Source organism: Pinus tabuliformis, chromosome 9, assembly GCF_031772625.1.
Source record: "Pinus tabuliformis cultivar Carrire ecotype Pingquan chromosome 9, CPIR1, whole genome shotgun sequence".
In the NCBI taxonomy this organism is placed as follows: domain Eukaryota; kingdom Viridiplantae; phylum Streptophyta; class Pinopsida; order Pinales; family Pinaceae; genus Pinus; species Pinus tabuliformis.
The window spans coordinates 213,584,718-213,608,476 of record NC_142307.1 but is presented as its reverse complement, the minus strand read 5'-3'; the positions used below and the strand labels follow the sequence as shown (position 1 = coordinate 213,608,476).

General features: G+C 37.1%; 1 protein-coding gene across 1 annotated transcript; it reads left to right on the top strand.

Annotated features, from left to right (window-relative positions):
* The first annotated feature begins 7,456 nt into the window (after positions 1–7,456).
* LOC149147914 (cytokinin riboside 5'-monophosphate phosphoribohydrolase LOG1-like) lies at positions 7,457–21,922 on the top strand. The gene is made up of 4 exons (XM_089442003.1): positions 7,457–7,579; positions 20,927–20,997; positions 21,354–21,500; positions 21,767–21,922. Exons 1-4 carry the CDS (start codon positions 7,522–7,524, stop codon positions 21,920–21,922), a joined length of 432 nt encoding a protein of 143 aa, XP_089298129.1. The 5' UTR covers positions 7,457–7,521.
* Positions 21,923–23,759: the final 1,837 nt, after the last annotated feature.

Sequence of the window (23,759 nt, the reverse complement as noted above, 5' to 3'; positions counted from 1 at the left end):
GATAAAAAAACTTTTATCTCTTTTGTGCAATGAAAATCCTAGCTACAAGGGGAAAAGAAAGACATAATCTTTTCACAAAGAGCAAAGAGCACACTGTAAATGCACTTTCCTAAATCAAGACAAACAGACTGTCTATATGTAAATGCACATGCATGTATTTGTTTTCGACTTTCTTAGTATTGATGCTAAAAAGAAAGTCGATGTACAAATCTGAATTTCTTTTCAAGCGACAAATATAAACAAGCTCTTTTTCGAAATAAAAAACAGAGATGATTACGACACCTTACGATTTTGAAATGAACACTTGTTCTTGACACTAGAAAATCAAAAATTCAGACCAAAGGCAATAGTAACAGTATAATCGACCATCAACAGCAATCAAACTTTCTCCTATGATTGAAATCGATACTTGCGACAAATCCAAATCAAAGGACAACAATACGACTATTCTACTTTTGCAATGGAAAACTGTAAACGACTCAACAAACACACAAAAACATCTACAGTTCTTTTGTACAAAGGAGGCGGAATAACAGCAAGGAAAAGAGGTTTCAAACAGACATATACTGATCACAGGCAGCAAAATCCAGGGATAGAACTGGAAAGAATGAAGCACAAGAACCACAGCTGCACAGAGCTAGTCTGATCAGCGCACCTGTAACACAGAGAATCTGAAATGCAGCGCAGGTTGCCCCTTCGGGAAGTGCGCTGAAATTCAGAATCTCTTAACAGTACCTGCGCTAGGCTAGAAACGAGACTCTGTCCGGGTTCCGGGTCAGAGTTTGCAGTTCAGTCCTTGGTTTTTGGCCGAGTAAAAGGCAATCAGTAATGCAACAATCAGGGGTAGATCTAAGGAGGGTCTAAGAGCTATCACAAGGGCAATCAGATAGTTTGTGAATCAGTTGTTGAAATCATAAACAGATCCAGTGAATGGATTGAAGCATCAGTTATCTACTTTGCATTTTTTATGGCAAATGCAATTCGAAAGCTACTTATAAGTTTATGAAACAAACTAATTAGACATTCCCCAGTGGAGTCGCCATTTTGTTACCAGGAAAAGTGTTTATTTAGAACTTCTCTATCCCACTAAGGTGTGACAGATGCCTTAGAAAAAAACAGAGAAAAACTACTTTTGTATTTCCTTTATGAATTATAAATAGAGAGGAATAGAAAGAACCAACCTGTGTCTTGCGCTAATCCTTTGATCCAATCCCTCTCTTCTTTGATAGTCTCCAGCTACCTACTCTCTTGCTTGCCCAGCTTCACAAAGTACCTGTAAGATCACAGAAGAAGAGCACTATACAAAGACATGGATCTATATTCATAAACAACTTAGGATCAGATTTAAGTTAACCATACAAAATGTAACAAGCATCAATGATACAAAAGCATGGAGGAAAACTCAAATAGTTTTTATTGATAAACAAGAAAAGATCCAGGAGGAGTTACAACCAGTGGTTCCGACCTAGCATCAACCTCCCAGCAAAGAAGCCCCTCTTCACCTCAAACAAAGCATAAATCACCCAACAATCTGATGTTTATCTCTAGAAACCAACAACAATTCCTTACAATATGCAAAATTCCAGCCTCCCGATCTCTAGGATGAGGGATCCATATATAGATATATGTAAGGAGGATTAGTCAGCTTGTGATTTTATTAGTGTCTTCTCTCTGTCATTTCTTGCTTCCACTTGGAGACTGAAGGCCTCTTACTCATCCTTGGTCGAATTCAGTGAGGCAAGTGTCACAGGAGAAGATTCTGGAAGCTTCCATTGTCTCTCCACCTTGCGGAATGACACTGCCATTTGTCATTTCTCGCCCATCACACCCCACAGAAGGGACTTTTGAAATGCAACGCACCCTCACAGTGTATTTAGGTGCAATGCAACGGACCTAGCCAGTGGAGCAACTGAAATGATCCTGTTTTGACCAATTCTGAGCAGTTTCTGGTGGAGAACTTCTGGGAGAAGCTGTAATCTGTTGACCTTGCTAATTTAGGGGTTAGAACAACACTTTTAGGGACTTAGGAGCCCTTGGTTTATGGAAATTTCATGCTTGGAGTTGTAGGGCACAAAAATTTCTATAACATAGCTAATTTAATTTTTTTTTCAAAATGGCTAAACACATGACTTTCAAAACATGATATCGGACCCATAAAGTGTAAAAAAAGGTTGTTGATCTTTATTTGATGATGGAAATGAGACTCTAACCTTATGACTTAGACTCTAAAAACCCTAAAAGTGACTTAACCACCATCTAACTTTATGACTTAGGAACAAATGTAAACTGTTCAAGTTTTAGAGAATTTTTGGTTGATAACAACATCCATCATATTTCTCTATTATGCATAGTTCCGCCTTCCCAAATCTGATCTTCATCATGCACCTATAGCCGTGACAATCATAGAAAGTCCCCTCATGTGTGCCCCACCATCGCACAGGTGTCGCGTGCAACACTAATCTCAATGCATCAAACCATTGGTTCTTTGGTACTATGATTTCGAATTTGGTTAGGAATTCATCTATTATCGTTAGCCCATCATATGTTAGCAATTCATGATCCTAGGCCCTTACACAGTACAAAGATTTAGTCATCATATTGCAGTGTAGCGTAGTTACTCCGTTCAACCTATTACACCACCACTCATCTTCTTTGTCTGAATCGGTGGTGCAAGATTCTGCATAGCCTCGTGATATTATTCTATCCTTCTATTATTCTTGCGTTTGTGCATCTATTCTGTAGATACCATCTAATTCGTTGTCACTCTCTTTATTGCACACAGGTTCAATATAGCGTGGTCCTTCAGCTGGATCTAACAGAATGACTACGTGGAGAGACTTTGTTTCAAATACCATTGTCCGCTTCTTTAAATTAATAACCCTGTTCATATTGGTGGCCCAGTCAATTCCTAATAGCGTAGGATAGGGCGTACTTTCATCCATGAGCTCAATAACTTCAAAATCCGTTGTAGTACTTGTGCTATCAAGGTCTACCGTAACTCCTTGCAACCTTCCCATGGGCAACACCTTCTACTAATTTTCCATTCGCAGTTGGATAGGGGACCATTGTAGTGTAGGCTTACCCATGCTCTCCCAAGTCTGTTTAGGAAGTATGTTGGCATCTGAGCCTAGATCTAGAATGAACTGATCCATTTCATACTCATTGATCTATGCTATTAGTCGCATTTCGCTCTCGGTCTGCGATGCATGTCTTCCCAACTTTCAAACTACATGAGGTTCATTCCATCCTACGTATCTATTTATCAGCTCCTGTAAGCCTTTAACTGACTTGTTATCCTGAAGCAATGTTATACATGTCTCTAAAAAGGTAGTTATCACCAAGGGATCCATGACCGGCTCAGGCTGATCCCTACTACCTAGGGTAGAGACTTCTGCGAAGCTCTCCCGAGCTTCTAGATATGTCTCCTTACCCACCCCTTCATCTTCCTTACTTAAGCTCCCTCTATCTGCTTCTGTGGTCATGCCACTTCTTAGTACCATGTTAACTTTGGGATCTTCCTCGTGGGGTTCAGACCTCATCATTTGCACATTTTTGGTTATTGTTGGTTGCGCTGCCTTTTTTTCTCAGATCTATGCTATCAGCATAGGACAATCTATCAACTCGTGATCAAATTTCTCACAATAACTACATGAAATTCTGGTGGGGTTGGTACAATCACGTGCGTAAGACCTCTGCAGTTGTAGCAAATTAGCTGTCCACGACCCCTTCTTGGCCCCATGCCACCCTGTCCTCGCCCACGGCCCTAGAACCCACCGCGCATGATCACTGTGACTGGATCCTGACCTCGCCCCTCAGTCTTCATTTTGTAAGCTGGTGACTGGTCCATTAACATTTGGTAGCTATGATAGTCTCTTTCTTCATGGCCTACGGACCTGCAAAAGTTACAAAATTGCTGCTGGGGGGTCTAGTTGTATTTTGGTAGTAAATTGCAGTTATCAGTGTTGTGCTTGGCTCCCACCTGACAAATTACACACTAGAGAGGGGCTACGGTGCCTAGTCATGCATGTGCCTCTGGTCGCAGCAATACAGGTCCCCCTGTCGCCACAAGATTCACTGAGACCGGGCAGTGATCTTTGTCGTGTCCCTGGATTCTGCACTTTATACACCATACTTCCTCCCGGACTTCCAGTTGTGGCACCTATTATTGTTTTAACTTCTTCATTTCTAAACAGAAGCTTTGGATCTGTGCTTGGATTTGCTAAACTCTCAACCCTGTGTCTTGTAACAGAGTTTCGTGTAACCTCATCGCTATCTCTAGTGCTTCGGCCTGGGTTGAGATCTTCTGTTGTGATAAAGCCATCCTCAGATGTGGTGTTAGGGATGCCATAAACCAAGCGCAGTGTTGCGCATCCATCAATGTCATGTTAGCCTCGTGAATAGTACTTTTCAGTCTTTGGTCCAAATCCCACAGGGTTTCACCAGGCATCATCGCGATCTCTTTGAACCCTATAAGTGACCATGTTTCTGACTTTGGCCAGCTAAAATCCTTCTTTAATTCAGTCTGGATGTCTTCTGTCCCCGTTGTTGGGTGATCGCTTGAGTACTTTATGTACCATGTCAATGCTCGATCCTGCTGAATGCTCAATAAGGTGGCCTTTCTGATATTATCATCTGCAATTCGCTGTGCGTTCCATACTAATGTTAGTACGAACCAGAATTGTTCCGGGTCTTCGTCTCTTGCGCCTTTGAATACTGATAACTGGATTATGCTCATCATTATTACCCCTGAGCTAGTACTGTTCCTGGTCCCTTCAATCCTCCAATTTTCTTCTCTCTCGAATCCCTGTGTTTCACATCAGACACCCCTTAGGTAGATCTCGGTCCTCGCAATGAAACCATTTTTTGGCTTATATGGACCTGACCCAGGTTAGAAAGAATTATTTACCCAAGCAAATCCCGCAGCTACTCATCCTTTCAGCAACAGCCCGCAAAGCGCGGACTAATGTCTCAACCGAGGTAGTAAGGGAGGGTGTTGGAACTAGGTTTCCACACCTTTGGGATGTCTAGATGTGGGTTGGAGGTTTCGCGCCCCGTTCTGCTGCTTCGCGTTGCGCCGTATTCGCGCAGATCCTGAATACCTCTTACTATCTATTAACGTGAAGTCTATAGATCTAATCGATTGGATGAAGTATTATAGCTCAAATCTACTTAGAAGGGTCTTTAAGTAAACATTTAACATATTTGGCGAGTTTGTGTACTTAGAATACATATAGATTCACACATATCTATAACATAAGCATATGTACTTACATTAAACAGTTATATCAATCATTCATACAATCAAATTTGTGATAGCTCAAATTGTAACACAGAATTTGCAGAAGAAACTTATCTTTATTTCCACTTAACACCAACACATCCAGATCCACCCTACGCATTCAGCTGGAGGGGTCCACGCACACAGCTATAGACTCTTCGAGGCCTCTGCACACATAGCTTTAGAGCCTCTATCCACTACCCAAATCCTCGACTCGGACTTACAAATTCTTATAGAGTGTTCTCCTCAAAAACCCATTACAATTTAGATCCAAGATGAAACCCAAAACAGGAACTCCCTTTCCCTCATAGAGTCGCACTCTATTTATACCTATCTATGGTCCACAAACCGACTTACTTCCTATTATTTTATATTAATTCTAGGGTGGACAACCCTTTTACTTGACCTTTTACATTTCATGCTTTAGAGGTTTACAATAATTTTATCCTACTTTCTAGGCTATCAGACCCAAAACTGTTATGCGGGACCTCCGCTACCCAACAACCTCTGTTTTCTTGTATAAAAATCCCAAGTCCACTCTATACACTGTAAGCCTGTACCATCCAAATGTCACCAGTATTTTAAATTTATCCATCCATGCCTCTGAAAGACAAGGGATCAGAGGAACCTGTGAGTCCTCTGATCCACCCTACCATCGACTTTCACCATATTCGTTTGGCAGACGGAGACTATAAAATCCATGAAGCCCTCTGTGAATTTGATCTTTTTGAGATGAATTGTTGTCATGAGGACAAGTTTATAGATAAATACACCCTATCAAAGTAGCCTTTATCATGGTCAAACTAGCCGTTATAACTAACTAATATTTTCATTTAACAGTTCAAATTTAATTTTATTCTTATTCTTATTAATTAATATATTTGAAATTATTTATTTATTTATTTTTAATAATTTACTTATTATAATATTTTATTTTGACTTATTCTAGTACACATTTCTAATAAATTTAAATTAATGTAAGTTAATAAATATATAAAAATTTCATTTTTTAATAACTAAAATTTCTGTTATATAAATAAAATAAATAAATAATATTAATACCTAGTAGGTCAAGCTAGGTGTTATCACGCCAAATCTAGCTGTTGTCTTTTTAGCTGTTACCTTATCAAGAAATTGGAGTCATTGGATATTCTGCCCTTTCTATTTAAAGTGCATAGGCGAGATCTGCTTATTCAACTTGTAATGACACTAACCAATGGAGATAGAGTTGAAATCTGAAGGGAGCAAATCCAGCTCCATGTCCAGATTCAAGACAGTGTGCGTATACTGTGGGAGCAGTCCATGGAAGAGAAATAGCTATGAGGAGGCTGCAACTGAATTGTGCTGGTAGTATATCATTTTATTACTCCTGTTTTCAATTGTCCGGAGATGTAATATATATGCCAGTAAGATTTCCGTGTGCATTCAAAGTTTACTCCATTTGGTTTTTGGTTAGGCATCATTGTTTAAATAAGCAATTCCCACTACCATTCCTTGCAAGTTTACTCCTCCATTTGGTGTTTAGGTTAGGCATGAAGAATCTATACAGTGAATTTGTCATTCTGTTTATAGTTCCATGGTATCCCAGGTTGATATTGGGAAAACTTCACAGAAACTCGGTGTCTTGCCTCCAGGCATAATAAAAGCGTGGAGGCAACACACCGAGTTTCTGTGAAGTTTTCCCAATATCAACCTGGGATACCATGAAACTATAAACAGAATGACAAATTCACTGTATAGATTCTTCATGCCTAACCTAAACACCAAATGGAGGAGTAAACTTCCAAGGAAGACAAGGAATCGTAGTGGGAATTGCTTGTTTAAACAATGATGCCTAACCAAAAACCAAATGGAGGAGTAAACTTTGAATGCACACTCGAATCTTAATGGCATATATATTACATGGCCAAACAATTGAAAACAAGAGTAATAAAATGATATACTACCAGCACCTTTACCAGTTCAGTTGCAGCCTCCTGATAGCTATTTCTCTTCCCTGGACTGCTGCCACAGTATAAGCACACGGTCTTGAATCTGGACATGGAGCTGGATTTGCTTCCTTCAGATTTCAACTCTATCTCCATTGATTAGTTTCAGTCTATCGATAGTTCATTCAAAAACTTTAATATGATAGATGAGATAGATCAAAAAGTTATTGATATCATATATATGTATGTATTAAACTGAGAGTTAATATGCAGATTACAGGTGAAACAATAGGTTAAGTGAAAGCTGTAGGCGACATGCATCAAAGAAAAGCAGAAATGGTGCGTCAATCGGATGCTTTTATTGCCTTGCCAGGTTGGTCTCTTCTCATTCTTACTTCTGTAAAAGCCTCTCATTATTTAGAACCCCAGGGTTGGTCTATTATCTTATTCTGTGGTTTGGGTTCACTGTATCTTCTCATTCTTGCTTTTGTAAAAGCTTATCATAATTTGGAACCTCAAGGTTGATCAATTCTAATAACAAAAACCTCAATTTAAAATACAGTCTATCTAAAAGCTTCTCATAATTTACAACCTCAAGGTTGGTCTGTTGGGTCGTGGTTTAGGTACACATTATCTTCTACTTTCTTCTGTAAAAGCTTCTCATAACTTACAACCTCAAGGTTGGTCCGTTGGGATGTGGTTGGGTAAACTGGTTAAGTCCATGTACACTGGTAACCATTATGCACAACGTAGGGGACCATTCCCATTTCTATGCTGCATGGACAGCATTATGCACTGAATGGGGCATGATTGAATATAATATCACAGGATATATGCTTCGAGATTTTAAATCTAACTGTATATATCTCAATATCTATTAATTTAATGTTTCAATATCAATAGGTGTAGAATTTAATGGTGCACAGTTCTCTTCTAACCCTGTTTGCATGATTCTCCATGCAGTTATATATATAAATAAACTTTAACCATGTATATATTCCAAACATCTATTGAATTTAATGTGTATAAAGTTTCACAGTGTATATATCCCGTATCTATTAAATTTAATATCGATCTTCACAATCTTTATTAAATTTAATATTGATCTACACCATCTTTATTAATAAGCATGTTTGATTTTTATATGAGAATTATATATTTTATTATTATAAATATAAAATTTAATACTGTTTTATAGGAGAACTTTTTATGTAGTTATTTGACTGATAGAGTCTATAAAACTATGGGTTTATTATTTTTTTTCCGATTTAGATTAAATCCATTTTATTAAAAATTGAGCAAATGATATTATAATTTTCAATATATGTATTATTAATATTTAAAATAATAATTAATTGATAAATTTAAAATTCTATTCAATTTATTAAAAAATTTATTTAATTAAAAAGCAAATAATATTATAAAATTAAATAAATATATTATTTTTAGTTAAATGAAATATATTTAATTAAAGATTGAGACAATAGTGTTATACTTATAATTTGAAATAATTGTTTTATTAGTATTTAAAACAATGAGTAGCTTTAATATAGATGAATTAAAAGTTCTATTCAATTAAAGAGCATAATATTATAATTTGAAATAATTATTTTATTAATATTTAAATAATAATTAATTGGTACCTTTAACTTTCACTTTCATCAATGAGAAGTTATTTAAATAAGGAAGAATTATTTATTTATTTTAGTGTTTGAAATTATTTTTTATATATTTTATTTTTCTTTGGACTCAAAATATTCATTAAATAAAACTATTACTTCAAATAATTTTATTTTTATTTTTATAATTATTTTATTAATAAATAAAAATATAATTAATTAAAATTGTTCTTTCAAATATTTTTTTATAATTATTTTATTAATAATTAAAAACATAATTAATTGATATTCTTATTTTTATAATTATTTTACTAATATTAAAATAATAATTAATTGATAGCTTTAATATTAATAAATTATAAAATAAAAAAGAAAAGAATAATTCTTTGAAATTGTATTATTATTTTAAATTATCTTATATATTTTCCAATTTTTATGGAATTAAACCTACTCAATTAGCATCCATGGTTGTTCATTGTTTGAATCTTGAAAATATAAGTTATTGGTTAATTTTATTTATTTATTTTCTGGATTAATTTTGGGCTCAATTTTGCTCTAAATTTAATAGAGATTTTTTAGAAATACATATTGAGATTTATGCTTTTTTTTTAACTTTTAAAAGCACATTCTAAATAAAAATAATACATATATTGGATTATGAAATCTGCATAATATTTGTATTTCAAATGGTTTTTAGAAAACATTTAAAAACACATTCTAAATAAGAATAATCTCAGCATTCCAATTGTTTTTAGAAGGAATTTAAAAACACATTCTAAATAAAAATAAAACCACTCACTATGCTAAAAATTCTATTACCTAATTTGTCACGACTCCATGACAACTATCCAACTCAAAAAAAATTTAATTAATTATCCTCGGCCTAACATATACCCATATATCATCAACACATAATATACTATGCATATACATGTAATTTGTTTTAATTGCTGCAACCAACGTATACATATGAACTATATTTACGTTACCATGGCGTATCAACCTGTTGATTGAATGTAATAATGTTTATACTAAAGGCTAAGTCAAAGGCACAATGACTTTACTACCCAACGAAGTTCTGGCACCAAGTGGTGAAGTCGTGTTAATATCTTCACCTACCTCTGCCAGGTGGCTAGCACCGTGCAGAGGCCATGTGAAGTATTGGTATTCCCGTGGGGTTTAGCGCGCCAGGTCTTTGATTCGATGGACGGCCCGGATCACTTACTCAGATCCAAGGGTTCACAGCAGTTCAAGGGTTTTAGGGCTTTTATAAACCTTCAAACCGGGGTTTTCGGTTTCATTTGCATCTGTCTGGGCCGCATCCTGCTCCGTTCAGCTGTCCTCCATGCATCGGTGAACAACCTGCAACACCCTCCAGGTATTCAACCTCCATTACGTGCCATATGCTGGTTCTCTGCACTCATACATTCATACTGGTTATGCTTTCGGTCTTATTTATACTCTGGAACTTGTTATGTCCTGAGCTTACCTTGTTTCATTTGTGTACAGGTCATCGATTGGGTTTCAACACCGCTCGGAGATTGATATGCAGCCCCGACACATACAGGTATTTACCCATACGATTTCTCAGCTGGAATCGTGGTTATTTTATTATGAGGGTTTGATAATACGGCTTCTCATATAGTGATTTAATCCAGCCTGAGGTATTCCTCACGGCAATCTATTTTAATGGCCCAGGGTTCTATCTTTCGATCAACCCTGGTTCGAATCAAGGACGGCTTTTCCATTCTTGAGCATACAGATGTGGGTTGGTTATCCTCTCGGCATTTTGCCAGGTTCCAAGTATTGTTTGCTTGAAGGTTCACGGCCCTCTGCCGGAACCATAAACCCTGAATGTATTAAGGTTTCCTGCTCGCTTATTTATGTTATTTGTCGAGAGGGTTTTCATTTGTTTTTTCCTAATGTTGGATGAACCCAGGACGACCAAGAGCCTCCTTCAATACTCTGTATTTTTTGGGATATTTATACTGTTAAGATACCCGAAAGGGTTTACTGTTATAGTACTTTTAAAGAATGGATTTGGAACTTTACTTTGCGTATATTTGTCAAAGGTTTCGTTTATTCGGCTTGCATGTATTATCAATGGTTTCGTCTATCCGACTAACATGTATTTTTCAATGGTTTCGTCTATTCGACTTGCAGTTATACTGATTCACAGTTAATGTTTTCTTATGAATATGCTGTGCTCAGTGCTTGACACCACGCACAGGTTCACTACCATTCATTTAGCTTAGGGTTTGATTTATTTATTGAGGTTTAAAGTAACAAACGCCTACCTCAGGTAGCGGCGACTAGATCACCGACCGTTCCCTCTACGGGTTGATGGCACGGTGGCCTCGCACCATTAACAGCTTATCTTTGTTATTTTGACCAGCTGATATTGTTAGCTATACTACTATGTCTCCATTACTTCACATAGTTTCTACGCATGTTGATATGCCGCTGTATTTTTCCTTCACAAAGGGTTTGAATATAACCCTCGCACAGGGTTTATTACATTCTTGTTACAGTTTTATGCTATGCTTATGAACACTGATATGTTATCATTTCACCGGTACTTTGTTTCCGTCGCATTACGGTCCGGCTATACAGTTCTGTGTTTGCACTCCAAATCATTCTAATGTTGTATTGTGCTGTAATCGATCCCTGCAAATCACTAAGGTCTCTGCCTCCGGATTTGCATACAGTTGGTTATAATAAAAATGTCTCCGTTTGTTACATATTCCAGTTATACATTTACATTGAATAACAGGTCCTTATTCCTGTGTCAACAACGTGTTTTGGTGCTCAGTTTATAAAGAAGTTTGTTTCGATTCTCTATATAAACAATGTATTTATTTTGCCTATAAATGATTTGTTTCTGTCCTTTATAGGTAATAATAGCACCTTTCATTCTGCGACATACATTGTATATATGACAAATAATCTCTGTTCTTCCTGTTTAAGTACCCAGTTTAGGTATTAATAAGGACTGTTTTGAACATATACATGTATTCTTGCATCTCAGAACGCAAGGACTTAGTTTACTGTATTTTCCTCCTAAACACCACTAAACTAATACAGAGATATAAATCTAATAAATAATGGCGTATAATGGTGAATAATGGTGTATAACTCGTACTTGGTTTACCAGCTACAAGAGTATTGCTCCAAAAGTTCACGTGCAACTTACATATTTTCTCTTAACCACCGAGCCATGAGATCCATCAGTTCATTGGATTCTCCCCCCGAGCTGTCCTGCAGACCTACAGCCCTCAACAAGACTCTAGCACCTTAGTGCTTAGGTTATCTGGTCCTCACCAGACTTAACCCTTTTCCTTTTCTTTTTCCTCTTTCCTCTCAGATTTTTCCTCTCCCTCTCTGTCACAACAGACCAGGGGTTTTCCCTCCCAGGACTTTTCCTGGCTGAGGGTTAGTTTCCTTTTCAGTTTCTATAACTGTTTCTTTTTCAAATCCTCCCTTAGGAGACTGCCAGCAATTATCCAAAATGTCTTCCATTTATAAAATAAAAATAGTATCTTTTAACAAAAGTAATTAGCAGTTCACACTAATTTCTTACCATGGTAACTTTCATAATTACAAGTTTTACGGGGTCATTACATCTTCCCCCCCTAGGATTGGACATCGTCCCGATGTCTATTCCCATTAAATAAGTTTGGGTACACTTTCCTCATAAGCTCCTCGTCTTCCCAAGTAGCCTCCTCAGGCCCATAGTGCTGCCACAGCACTTTAATTTGGGTAATGACCCGTCTCCGCAGCCGCACTTCTCTCCGGTCGAGTGGTTCGACCAGAACCTCGCCTTCCGGTTCGACCTGCTGACAATCAATATCCTTAATCAGTTTCCATTAAGTATATTGACACATTTAAACAACGAGGTTAATTCTTACCCGAACATCTTGCCATTGGATCACATGTTTGGGGTCGTATACATATTTCTTTAGAACAGAAACGTGAAACACATTGTGAATTCTAATATGGCTTGGCAAGGCGAGTTGGTAAGCCACCGACCCCACTCTAGCCAAGATCTGAAAAGGACCAAAGTACCGAGGAGCCAGTTTGGCGCATCCGCTCCATTGCAGTGTGCTCCTTCTAGCTTGGATCCTTACAAACACATGGTCACCAACCCGGTATTCCTTAAACCTTCTTTTCCTGTCTGCAAAACTTTTCTGCCGGTCCTGTGCAGCCTTCAAATTGGCACGCACCTTTTTCACCGTGTCTTCCATTTCTTTCAGCATTTCCGGACCCAAACTCAACTTATCCTCAGGCCCACCCCAACTTGAGGGTGTGCGGCATTTTCGCCCATACAAAACCTCAAAAGGGCTTAATTGTGTCGAGGTATGATATCCGTTGTTATATGCGAATTCAACCAGGTGCAAATATTCTTCCCATTGGTTTGGTTTCATCATCACATACGCCCTCAACATATCTTCCAAAACTTGATTTACTCGCTCGGTTTGACCGTCGGTCTGCGGGTGATATGCTGTGCTAAAGTTCAGCTGTGTTCCCAACTCAGCGAACAACGTCCTCCAAAAGGTGGATGTGAACTTGACATCCCGATCTGAAATGATTACCTTTGGTAGTCCATGCAATCTGAACACATTTTTCATAAAAAGATGAGCAATTTGCACTGCTTTAAAGGTGGATTGCACGGGTATGAAGTGTGCTGCTTTACTCAGCTTATCTACCACTACCATGATGGAATCATGGTTTTTCCTTGTTCGAGGCAAACCTGTTATAAAATCCATGGAAATGGTTTCCCATTTCCATTCCGGAATAGGCAAAGGTTGCAACAGCCCGGCTGGATGCTGATGTTCTGCTTTAATCTACTGGCACTCTAAGCACTTTGCCAAATACTCAATCACTTACCTCTTCATTCTAGGCCAGAAGTATTCTTTCCTTAGTGCAGTGACCATCTTTTGGTACCCTGGATGGCCAGTATAGTGGCTGGTATGGAACTCGTCCAAAATCAGGTTCTTAAGGTCATTTGAATCAGGTACATATAATTTCTTGTTAAAGTATAACATGCCAGCATTGTCCAATGTAAAACCTTGTTGCAGTTTTTCATTATTTGATTGTTGTACCTGCTGTTTTAGCTGCTGGTATTCAGCATCCTGATTTGCTGCTGATTTAATCCGCTCAAAGAGAGAGGTCCGCCACTTGCTGACTGAAAGTTCACACAAACACTGCACCTTTCGACTCAAGGCATCAGCCACCCGATTCTCCTTGCCCTTTAAGTGCTTAATCTTGAAATCGAAACCACTTAGGAAATCTGCCCAACGTCCTTGTCTTGCATTCAAAGTAGGTTGGCTGAAGTAATTGGTCAAACTATGGTGATCCGTTAACAACAGAAATTTCCTCCCCAAAAGGTAATGTCGCCATATTTTCAGAGCATGGATCACTGCTGTTAACTCTAAATCGTAAGCAGAGTATTTCTGCTCATGCTCTTTTAGTTTCCTTGATTCATACGTGACTACTCTTCCTTCTTGCATTAATACTCCTCCCACCCCCTCTTTACTTGCATCAGTGCATACCACGTAATCCTTATTAGGATTTGCTATACTCAAAATGGGTGCAGTAGTGAGTAAATGCTTCAACCGATCAAAGCTCTGTTGACATTCTGGTGTCCATTTAAACACCTTTCCCTTTTTCTGCAAGGACGTGATAGGATAGGCTATTCTTGAGAACCCTTCCACTAACCTTCGATAGTAGCCTGCTAGTCCCATAAAGGATCTAATATCAGCTACGTCCTTGGGTATGGGCCATTCCATAATAGTCCTTATCTTCTCCGGATCTACTGCTATTCCTTCTTTAGTAATCACATGGCCCAAATATTGGATTTCCTCCTTGAAAAAGTCACACTTACTAAATTTGGCATACAGATGATGTTCGCAAAGAGTTTGCAGCACCATCCGAAGGTGTTCTTTGTGTTCCTCATGGGAACGAGAATATATGAGAATGTCATCTATAAATATCAGCACGAGTTTGTCGAAAAACCTGTGAAACACGCTGTTCATTAAACACATAAAGGTGGCGGGTGCGTTGGTCAAGCCAAAGGGCAGCACCACAAACTCGTAATGACTGTAGCGTGTTCTGAAAGCAGTTTTGGCAATGTCTTCTTCTTTAATTCGGATTTGATGATAACCAGATCGCAAATCGATCTTAGAAAACACCTTTTCTCCCTTCACTTGATCGAAGAGTTTGTCAATCCGAGGCAGGGGGTACTTGTTCTTAATCGTGAGCTTGTTCAGCTGACGATAGTCTATACACATACGGAGAGTCCCATCTTTCTTTTTGACAAATAGTACCGGAGCTCCCCACGGTGACACGCTGGGGCGGATATAATTCTTTTCCAGCAACTCTTGTAGTTGCATTTTCAATTCTGTCAACTTAGGTACACTCATCCGGTACAGTGCTCGTGACACCGGTGCTGCTCCTGGTGTCAACTCTATAGTGAAATCTATATCCCGTTTCGGGGGTAATCCTGGTACTTCTTCAGGAAATACATCCACAAATTCTTGCACTACCGGAATATTGTCCAATGCAGCTGTCTTGTTCTTCTGATCTGCATAACCAACTTGAATAGCGTAAATCTGACACTTTTTCCTGAGACATTTAGCTAGCTGGGAGGCAGTGATAGGCCGGATCTGTACAGGGTGTTTAATCCCTTGTAATTCTTGCTGCTGTCCCAAGTCATCCTTGTAATAAATGGTTTTGGTCTTGCAGTTCACCAACGACCAATGTTTTTCCAACCAATCCATACCAATCAGAATGTCATAGGACCCCAATGGAAGCACATTCAAGTCTGCTGTAATTGACTGTCCAGCTATGCTAAAAGAACAGTTATTTATTTTGGCTAAGACTCTTCTTTTAGCTCCTGTGGCTAGCTGTACCAGCCATGGGTTCTTGAATTTTTCAGAAGATAGCTTACAATGTTCTACTACTTTTGGGCTAACATAACTTAAGGTAGCTCCTGGGTCAATAAGAACAGCTATGGAAAGATTGAAAATTTTAACTTCAAACTCCACCATGCTTGGTTGGTATTCCGCTTGACGGTCCTCCAGAGCCGCGTTAATTCTTGGCATGCTGCGCGCCACTTCTCCAACAGTTGATGCTTCTTGGATTTGAGATATCTGATCCACTCCTTTACGCTGAGGGCAATTCTTTACATAATGTGGGCCTCCACAACCCCAGCATTGGACTGGAGGTATGGCCATTCCTTCAAGGTCTGATCTGGCAGGTGGTTCACTGATTCTGCTCTCACTTGGTTTAGTCTAAAGGGTACTCTTTGCTACATTTCTGCCAACCTGTCCTTTACCAGCAACCTTGCTGCCATTACCACGACTTCCCTTGCTGTTACCAGCAATTCTGTTGCTTCTTCTTTCATTCCACCTTTTATTTGAAGTGTCTCCTTTCTGCTTGTTTTGCTGATAACAGATTCTTGCTTTACGAATCGCCTCGTCCATTGTCCTGGGATTATCGAACTCAATACGTTCTCTTATATAGGCTGGCAAACTGCTCACAAACCTCTGCACCTTGGCCTTCTCCTCCTTGATATATGGTACATAGCGAAGCAGGGAGGTAAAGCGGTTAATGAACTCGTCCATGGACTGTTGTCCCAGTCGTAAATCATGGAACTCCCATGCTTTCTCATCGTAGAAACGCTCCGTTAGATATCTCTCCTTGAAGTACTTCTGGAACTTTTCCCAAGTTATGTTCTGCTCACTTACTCCTTTTACAATTTTGATTTCTTCCCACCACAGGGTTGCTTTGCCCTGTAGCTGGAAGATGGCCAGCCGCGCCTTCAGGTTCTGATCATACTCATACAGCTGGAAGTACTTGTTAATGTTAATCAACCAAGCCTCTGCCGCTTCCTCCTGCTCTCCATCAAAATGTGGAGGTTTAATTTTTCAGAATTCTCCTTGTAATTCCATTCTCTGTCTCTTTGGCGTCTGCTGTTCCACCACATTGTCAGAATGATCTTCCTTCTCCTCTGAAAATTCAGGTGCGTAATTTCGCTCTTCGGTTGCCCTTTGTTGTTCCGCACTAGGATTGGCTAATGGTGGGTTTTGTCTTTCTGACAGACTCTTCAATATTCTTTCCTGTTCCACTGTCAATCGTGCGTTGTCTTCTCGCAGACGCGCCATTTCATCTTTCAGTTCTTGAACAGTTTGCAGTATCGCCAGATTGGTATTGCGTGTCTCTGCACCAAGCTGTATCCACAGCTCTGGATTTTCCCGAGGAACGCCGTCTGCCCCCTGCATTCCCTCCATCTTCACTGTTGGCCGTGATCGGTTTGCTGTTTCTGTATTTGTTTCCTAATTAATAAACAGAAACCAATTAGTCGAATTTAATTCTTTCTCATACATATATTATATGATAATTCTCATGCAGCTGGAAGTACTGCTCCAGAGGCCACAGATTTGAAACCTCTGCTCTGATACCACATTGTCACGACTCCATGACAACTATCCAACTCAAAAAAAAAATTAATTAATTATCCTGGGCCTAACATATACCCATATATCATCAACACATAATATACTATGCGTATACATGTAATTTGTTTTAATTGCTGCAACCAACGTATACATATGAACTATATTTACGTTACCATGGCGTATCAACCTGTTGATTGAATGTAATAATGTTTATACTAAAGGCTAAGTCAAAGGCACAATGACTTTACCACCCAACAAAGTTCTGGCACCAAGTGGTGAAGTCGTGTTAATATCTTCACCTACCTCTGCCAGGTGGCTAGCACCGTGCAGAGGCCATGTGAAGTATTGGTATTCCCGCGGGGTTTAGCGCGCCAGGTCTTTGATTCGATGGATGACCCGGATCACTTACTCAGATCCAAGGGTTCACAGCAGTTCAAGGGTTTTATGGCTTTTATAAACCTTCAAACCGGGGTTTTCGGTTTCATTTGCATCTGTCTGGGCCGCATCCTGCTCCGTTCAGCTGTCCTCCATGCATCGGTGAACAACCTGCAACACCCTCCAGGTATTCAACCTCCATTACGCACCATATGCTGGTTCTCTGCACTGATACATTCATACTGGTTATGCTTACGGTCTTATTTATACTCTGGAACTTGTTATGTCCTGAGCTTACCTTGTTTCATTTGTGTACAGGTCATCGATTGGGTTTCAACACCGCTCGGAGATTGATATGCAGCCCCGACACATACAGGTATTTACCCATACGATTTCTCAGCTGGAATCGTGGTTATTTTATTATGAGGGTTTGATAATACGGCTTCTCATATAGTGATTTAATCCAGCCTGAGGTATTCCTCACGACAGTCTATTTTAATGGCCCAGGGTTCTATCTTTCGATCAACCCTGGTTCGAATCAAGGACGGCTTTTCCATTCTTGAGCATACATATGTGGGTTGGTTATCCTCTCGGCATTTTGCCAGGTTACAAGTATTGTTTGCTTGAAGGTTCACTCTGTCGGAACCATAAACCCTGAATGTATTAAGGTTTCCTGCTCGCTTATTTATGTTATTTGTCGAGAGGGTTTTCATTTGTTTTTTCCTAATGTTGGATGAACCCAAGATGACCAAGAGCCTCCTTCAATACTATGTATTTTTTGAATATTTATACTGTTAAGATACCCGAAAGGGTTTACTGTTATAGTACTTTTAAAGAATGGATTTGGAACTTTACTTTGCGTATATTTGTCAAAGGTTTTGTTTATTCGGCTTGCATGTATTATCAATGGTTTCGTCTATCCGACTAACATGTATTTATCAATGGCTTCGTCTCTTCGACTTACATGTATTTTTCAATGGTTTCGTCTATTCGACTTGCAGTTATACTGATTCACAGTTAATGTTTTCTTATGAATATGCTGTGCTCAGTGCTTGACACCACGCACAGGTTCACTACCATTCATTTAGCTTAGGGTTTGATTTATTTATTGAGGTTTAAAGTAACAAACGCCTACCTCAGGTAGCGGCGACTAGATCACCGACCGTTCCCTCTACGGGTTGATGGCACGGTGGCCTCGCACCATTAACAGCTTATCTTTGTTATTTTGACCAGCTGATATTGTTAGCTATACTACTATGTCTCCATTACTTCACATAGTTTCTACGCATGTTGATATGCCGCTGTATTTTTCCTTCACAAAGGGTTTGAATATAACCCTCGCACAGGGTTTATTACATTCTTGTTACAGTTTTATGCTATGCTTATGAACACTGATATGTTATCATTTCACCGGTACTTTGTTTCCGTCGCATTACGGTCCGGCTATACAGGTCTGTGTTTGCACTCCAAATCATTCTAATGTTGTATTGTGCTGTAATCGATCCCTGCAAATCACTAAGGTCTCTCCCTCCGGATTTGCATACAATTGGTTATAATAAAAATGTCTCCGTTTGTTACATATTCCAGTTATACATTTACATTGAATAACAGGTCCTTATTCCTGTGTCAACAACGTGTTTTGGTGCTCAGTTTATAAAGAAGTTTGTTTCGATTCTCTATATAAACAATGTATTTATTTTGCCTATAAATGATTTGTTTCTGTCCTTTATAGGTAATAACAGCACCTTTCATTCTGCGACATACATTGTATATATGACAGATAATCTCTCTTCTTCCTGTTTAAGTACCCAGTTTAGGTATTAATAAGGACTGTTTTGAACATATACATGTATTCTTGCATCTCAGAACGCAAGGACTTAGTTTACTGTATTTTCCTCCTAAACACCACTAAACTAATACAGAGATATAAATCTAATAAATAATGGCGTATAATGGTGAATAATGGTGTATAACTCGTACCTGGTTTACCAACTACAAGAGTATTGCTCCAAAAGTTCACCTGCACCTTACATATTTGCTCTTAACCACCCAGCCATGAGATCCATCAGTTCATTGGATTCTCCCCCCGAGTTGTCCTGCAGGCCTACAGCCCTCAACAAGACTGTAGCACCTTAGTGCTTAGGTTATGTGGTCCTCACCAGACTTAACCCTTTTCCTTTTCTTTTTCCTCTTTCCTCTTAGATTTTTCCTCTCCCTCTCTGTCACAACAGACCAGGGGTTTTCCCTCCGAGGACTTTTCTTGGCTGAGGGTTAGTTTCCTTTTCAGTTTCTATAATTGTTTCTTTTTCAAATCCTCCCTTAGGAGACTTCCAGCAATTATCCAAAATGTCTTCCATTTATAAAATAAAAATAGTATCGTTTAACAAAAGTAATTAGTAGTTCACACTAATTTCTTACCATGGTAACTTTCATAATTACAAGTTTTACGGGGTCATTACATAATTTTTAAAATTCTATTACTGAATTGTAATTAAAAAAAGGCAAAAACTATAAATTTCTATTACTAAATTGCAGTCAAAAAATCAAAAAACATAAAAGAACTATAAAATTTTATTTTTGAACTGCAGTTAAAAAAGAAAAAAACATAAAACATAAAAATATATATATATATATATATACATATATAAGACTCTTGATAATAGATAATGGATCGCAGTCAAATGCAGTTATAAAAATGATAAGACTTTTTGATGAGAAATAATGGATGGTAGTCAAATGGGGTATAAAAATTATTAGATTCTTGATAGTAGATAAATGGATGGAGTCAAATGGGGTTATTTAGGGTGGTTAAGTGGAATTACAATTATCTTTGCTACCTAAATTTAAGATTTGGTAGATAATGGACTGAATTAAATTTTGATAAATATGATCAGCTTACATCCATCTTAAATACGGATTTAACATGTGCTGAGGGATACAATTTCTGCCGATGTACAATTTTAATAAGCTAATATTATTTAAATGTTTTGTATAATTATTTAATTTTTTTAGATTAAAAGAAAAATTGCGAACATGAACAATATTTCAATTCAATTTTGATGAAAGACTAACAGCATTACACATCATATTAAGCTGTAAAATAAACTTCTCAGCAAATTATAAGACCTTCCTATTTATAATAATTATTATTATATTTAGTCATAACCATGTTCCCAATTCCTCCGAATTGACATATTTATTTATTTATTTATATATATATATATATAACTAACTTCCCATCAAAAATAATCGTTAATTGTTTAACAGGAGGATACGGGACTCTGGAAGAGCTGTTGGAGGTCATCACATGGGCTCAGCTCGGCATCCACGACAAACCAGTAAATTAACATTCCCAACCTGTCATTTATTTCCTGGACTTAGTTTGAGATAGGGTTCAGAGAACTATACAACTATTTAGAATTTTTTCGAACAAAGTATGAACTTCCACAGGAGAAAGATTCCGAGTTAGTTTGAGACAGGGTTCAAAGAGCTATTTATTTTTCGATAACTCTTTAGATCCTTTTCAAATAAAATATGATCTTTCACGGAAAAATTGGACTATGGTCAGAAACCTTTGTTATTTGTCAGAAACCTTTGTTATGTGAAAACATGAACCTTTGTTATTGGTCAGAAACCTTTGTTATGTGAAAACATCATGACCTTCAATGTTTTTCTTTTTTTGCAACACGTTCAGGTTGTTGGGTTATTGAATGTGGAAGGGTACTACGGTTCGCTGTTAACTTTCATCGATCAGGCCGTGGACGCCGGATTCATCGCACCAGCTGCCCGTCATATCATTGTGTCGGCTCCCAATGTTCAAGAACTGGTACGAAAGCTAGAGGTAAGCCATTAGTTTATACACAGGTGTGTCATTTTCAAGGACAGATTTTATACTAACATTTACAGTTTTTGCTGGTTGGCAATTTGTTGCTGGTTGTCAATTTGCTGAGAAATTGTATATTTTGAATGAAATGATAAATGTTTGAAGTGGGTGATCCGGTATATTTTGAATAAAGTGATCGATGTTTCAAGTCGACACCTCACTCATCAGAACAACCTACATTCTAATTATGAAAATCTTCAATTTCTTGATAGATATTTGTGCAGGAGTACGTTCCAATGCACAAGAGAGTAGCGTCAAGATCCAGCTGGGAGAAGGGAGAATTGGAATCCATTGAGAGATCCAGCTGGGAGAAGGGAGAATTGGAATCCATTGAGAGATGGAATGAATTAGTGTGTGAGTCAAATCTTGATTTTACATGATTATATACAACTTCGGATATGTCATCTCATCTTTTTGTGCATACGGAAGGAAGATTTGGTGCTGGATATATTACTGTACAATCATCCAGCGCTGGTTTTCGCGTACGCTTGTCACTGTTTTGCTTGTGAGTCCATGCACGGAATACATCGATCGTTTTCCATATACGGTTGGAATTGAAATTGATGTGAGTTTAGCGCGAGTGGAGTACTGTACTTTGTTAGTCTTTGTCATCTGCCTCTTTCTTTTTCTTTGTGCTCCTAATGGTTTCCTTACACTTCTAAGAAAGAAAACAGAGTACTGGTAAAAAAAATTTAAGACATCAAGACATTAGTACTTCTAAGACATTAAGATTTACAATTGACTGATTATAAAAATTTTAATTTTCTACTTAAATTTTAGTTGCAAAATTGATGAGAAAAAAAACTTTGGAAAATGACCAAAACATCTTATTAGTTAAATTATGCTATGATGTGAACTAGATATCAACCTTGTTTAACAAATTTCTTATAACAGTGTAGTATAAATATATTTTAGGGTTCAATCTATCTATTTTACATTTTTTTTTTCAATCAAAATTTGACTATACAATTATTGGTGAGATTATAATTTTTAGTGATTTGAAGTGTATTTTTAAATGTGTGAATAAAGTCAATATTTTGAAAAATTCTTAAAGTATTTGGATTATGCATATTACACAACTGAAACTGACAATTCCAATAGATCCCTCTCAAAATTTCAACAAAATTGATTAATAAATACACCCAAAAAATAGCCAAAACATAAAACAATTGGATAATATTAAATTTGAATTTTCATGCCCAAATTGTCCATATCATTTAATACATAATTTTTTTATGTGATATATATATATATATATATATATATATTAATTTTTTTTTTAATGTTGAATCAAAATTAGGCATGCTAACAAGGTGTTCTCTTAAGGTACTATGTGGTGTAAAGGTCACTTGTTCCATGGAAAAACATCTAGTCATGCTAAGGGCTTGTGCTATCCTAGGTGATTTTGATGGCTTAAATGACCCTGGGTCACAACTACTCAAGTCACCCACGGCTAGTGCCATCCTAGGTGATTTTGATGGCTTAAATGCCCCCATGTCACAATTACTCAAGCAAGCCTATAAGTGTGGAAAAGATGTTGTCATGTCTTGTGTTGTTATGTAAATATTTAACTAGGTCAAATTACACAAATAAAAATAATAAAAATATAATAAAGACTTTGTCTTGTGCTATTATGTAATTTCAAATTCTAGACTAATGGCATGTCCTGTTATGTAAATATTTGACTACGTCTCATAATAATAATTAATAATAATTATAATAATAATAATTTCATTAATTTTTGTAAGCTTGGTGGGAATTGAATCAATGACATCATCATCTATTCAAAGCCTCATAGACATATTTTGATTAATTTTGACTCTATATAAATTTAATAAATAAATGAATTAAATTATTTTCAATTTGATAAATAAAAAATTTTAATTTCTTTCGATTTATAATAATTTTTTATTATAAAAAATATATATATTTTTATAATATAAAAAATGATCCAAAACAAATATTAAATATTTTATAATATGGTTAATTGGAAAAATATTATCAAAATTAGTATAAATCTCTAAAATCTAAAATAAAAAAATATTATAATTCTAACAAAATTATAATTCCAAACCTTTGATTGAAAAAATAACATATTAATATTTTATTTATATAAACAATTTAATTATTATAACATATTAATATTTTATTTATATAACATAGTTTAATTATTATAAGTTGTTTTCTCTTTTTGGGCTTTTTTATTTTGGGTTAATT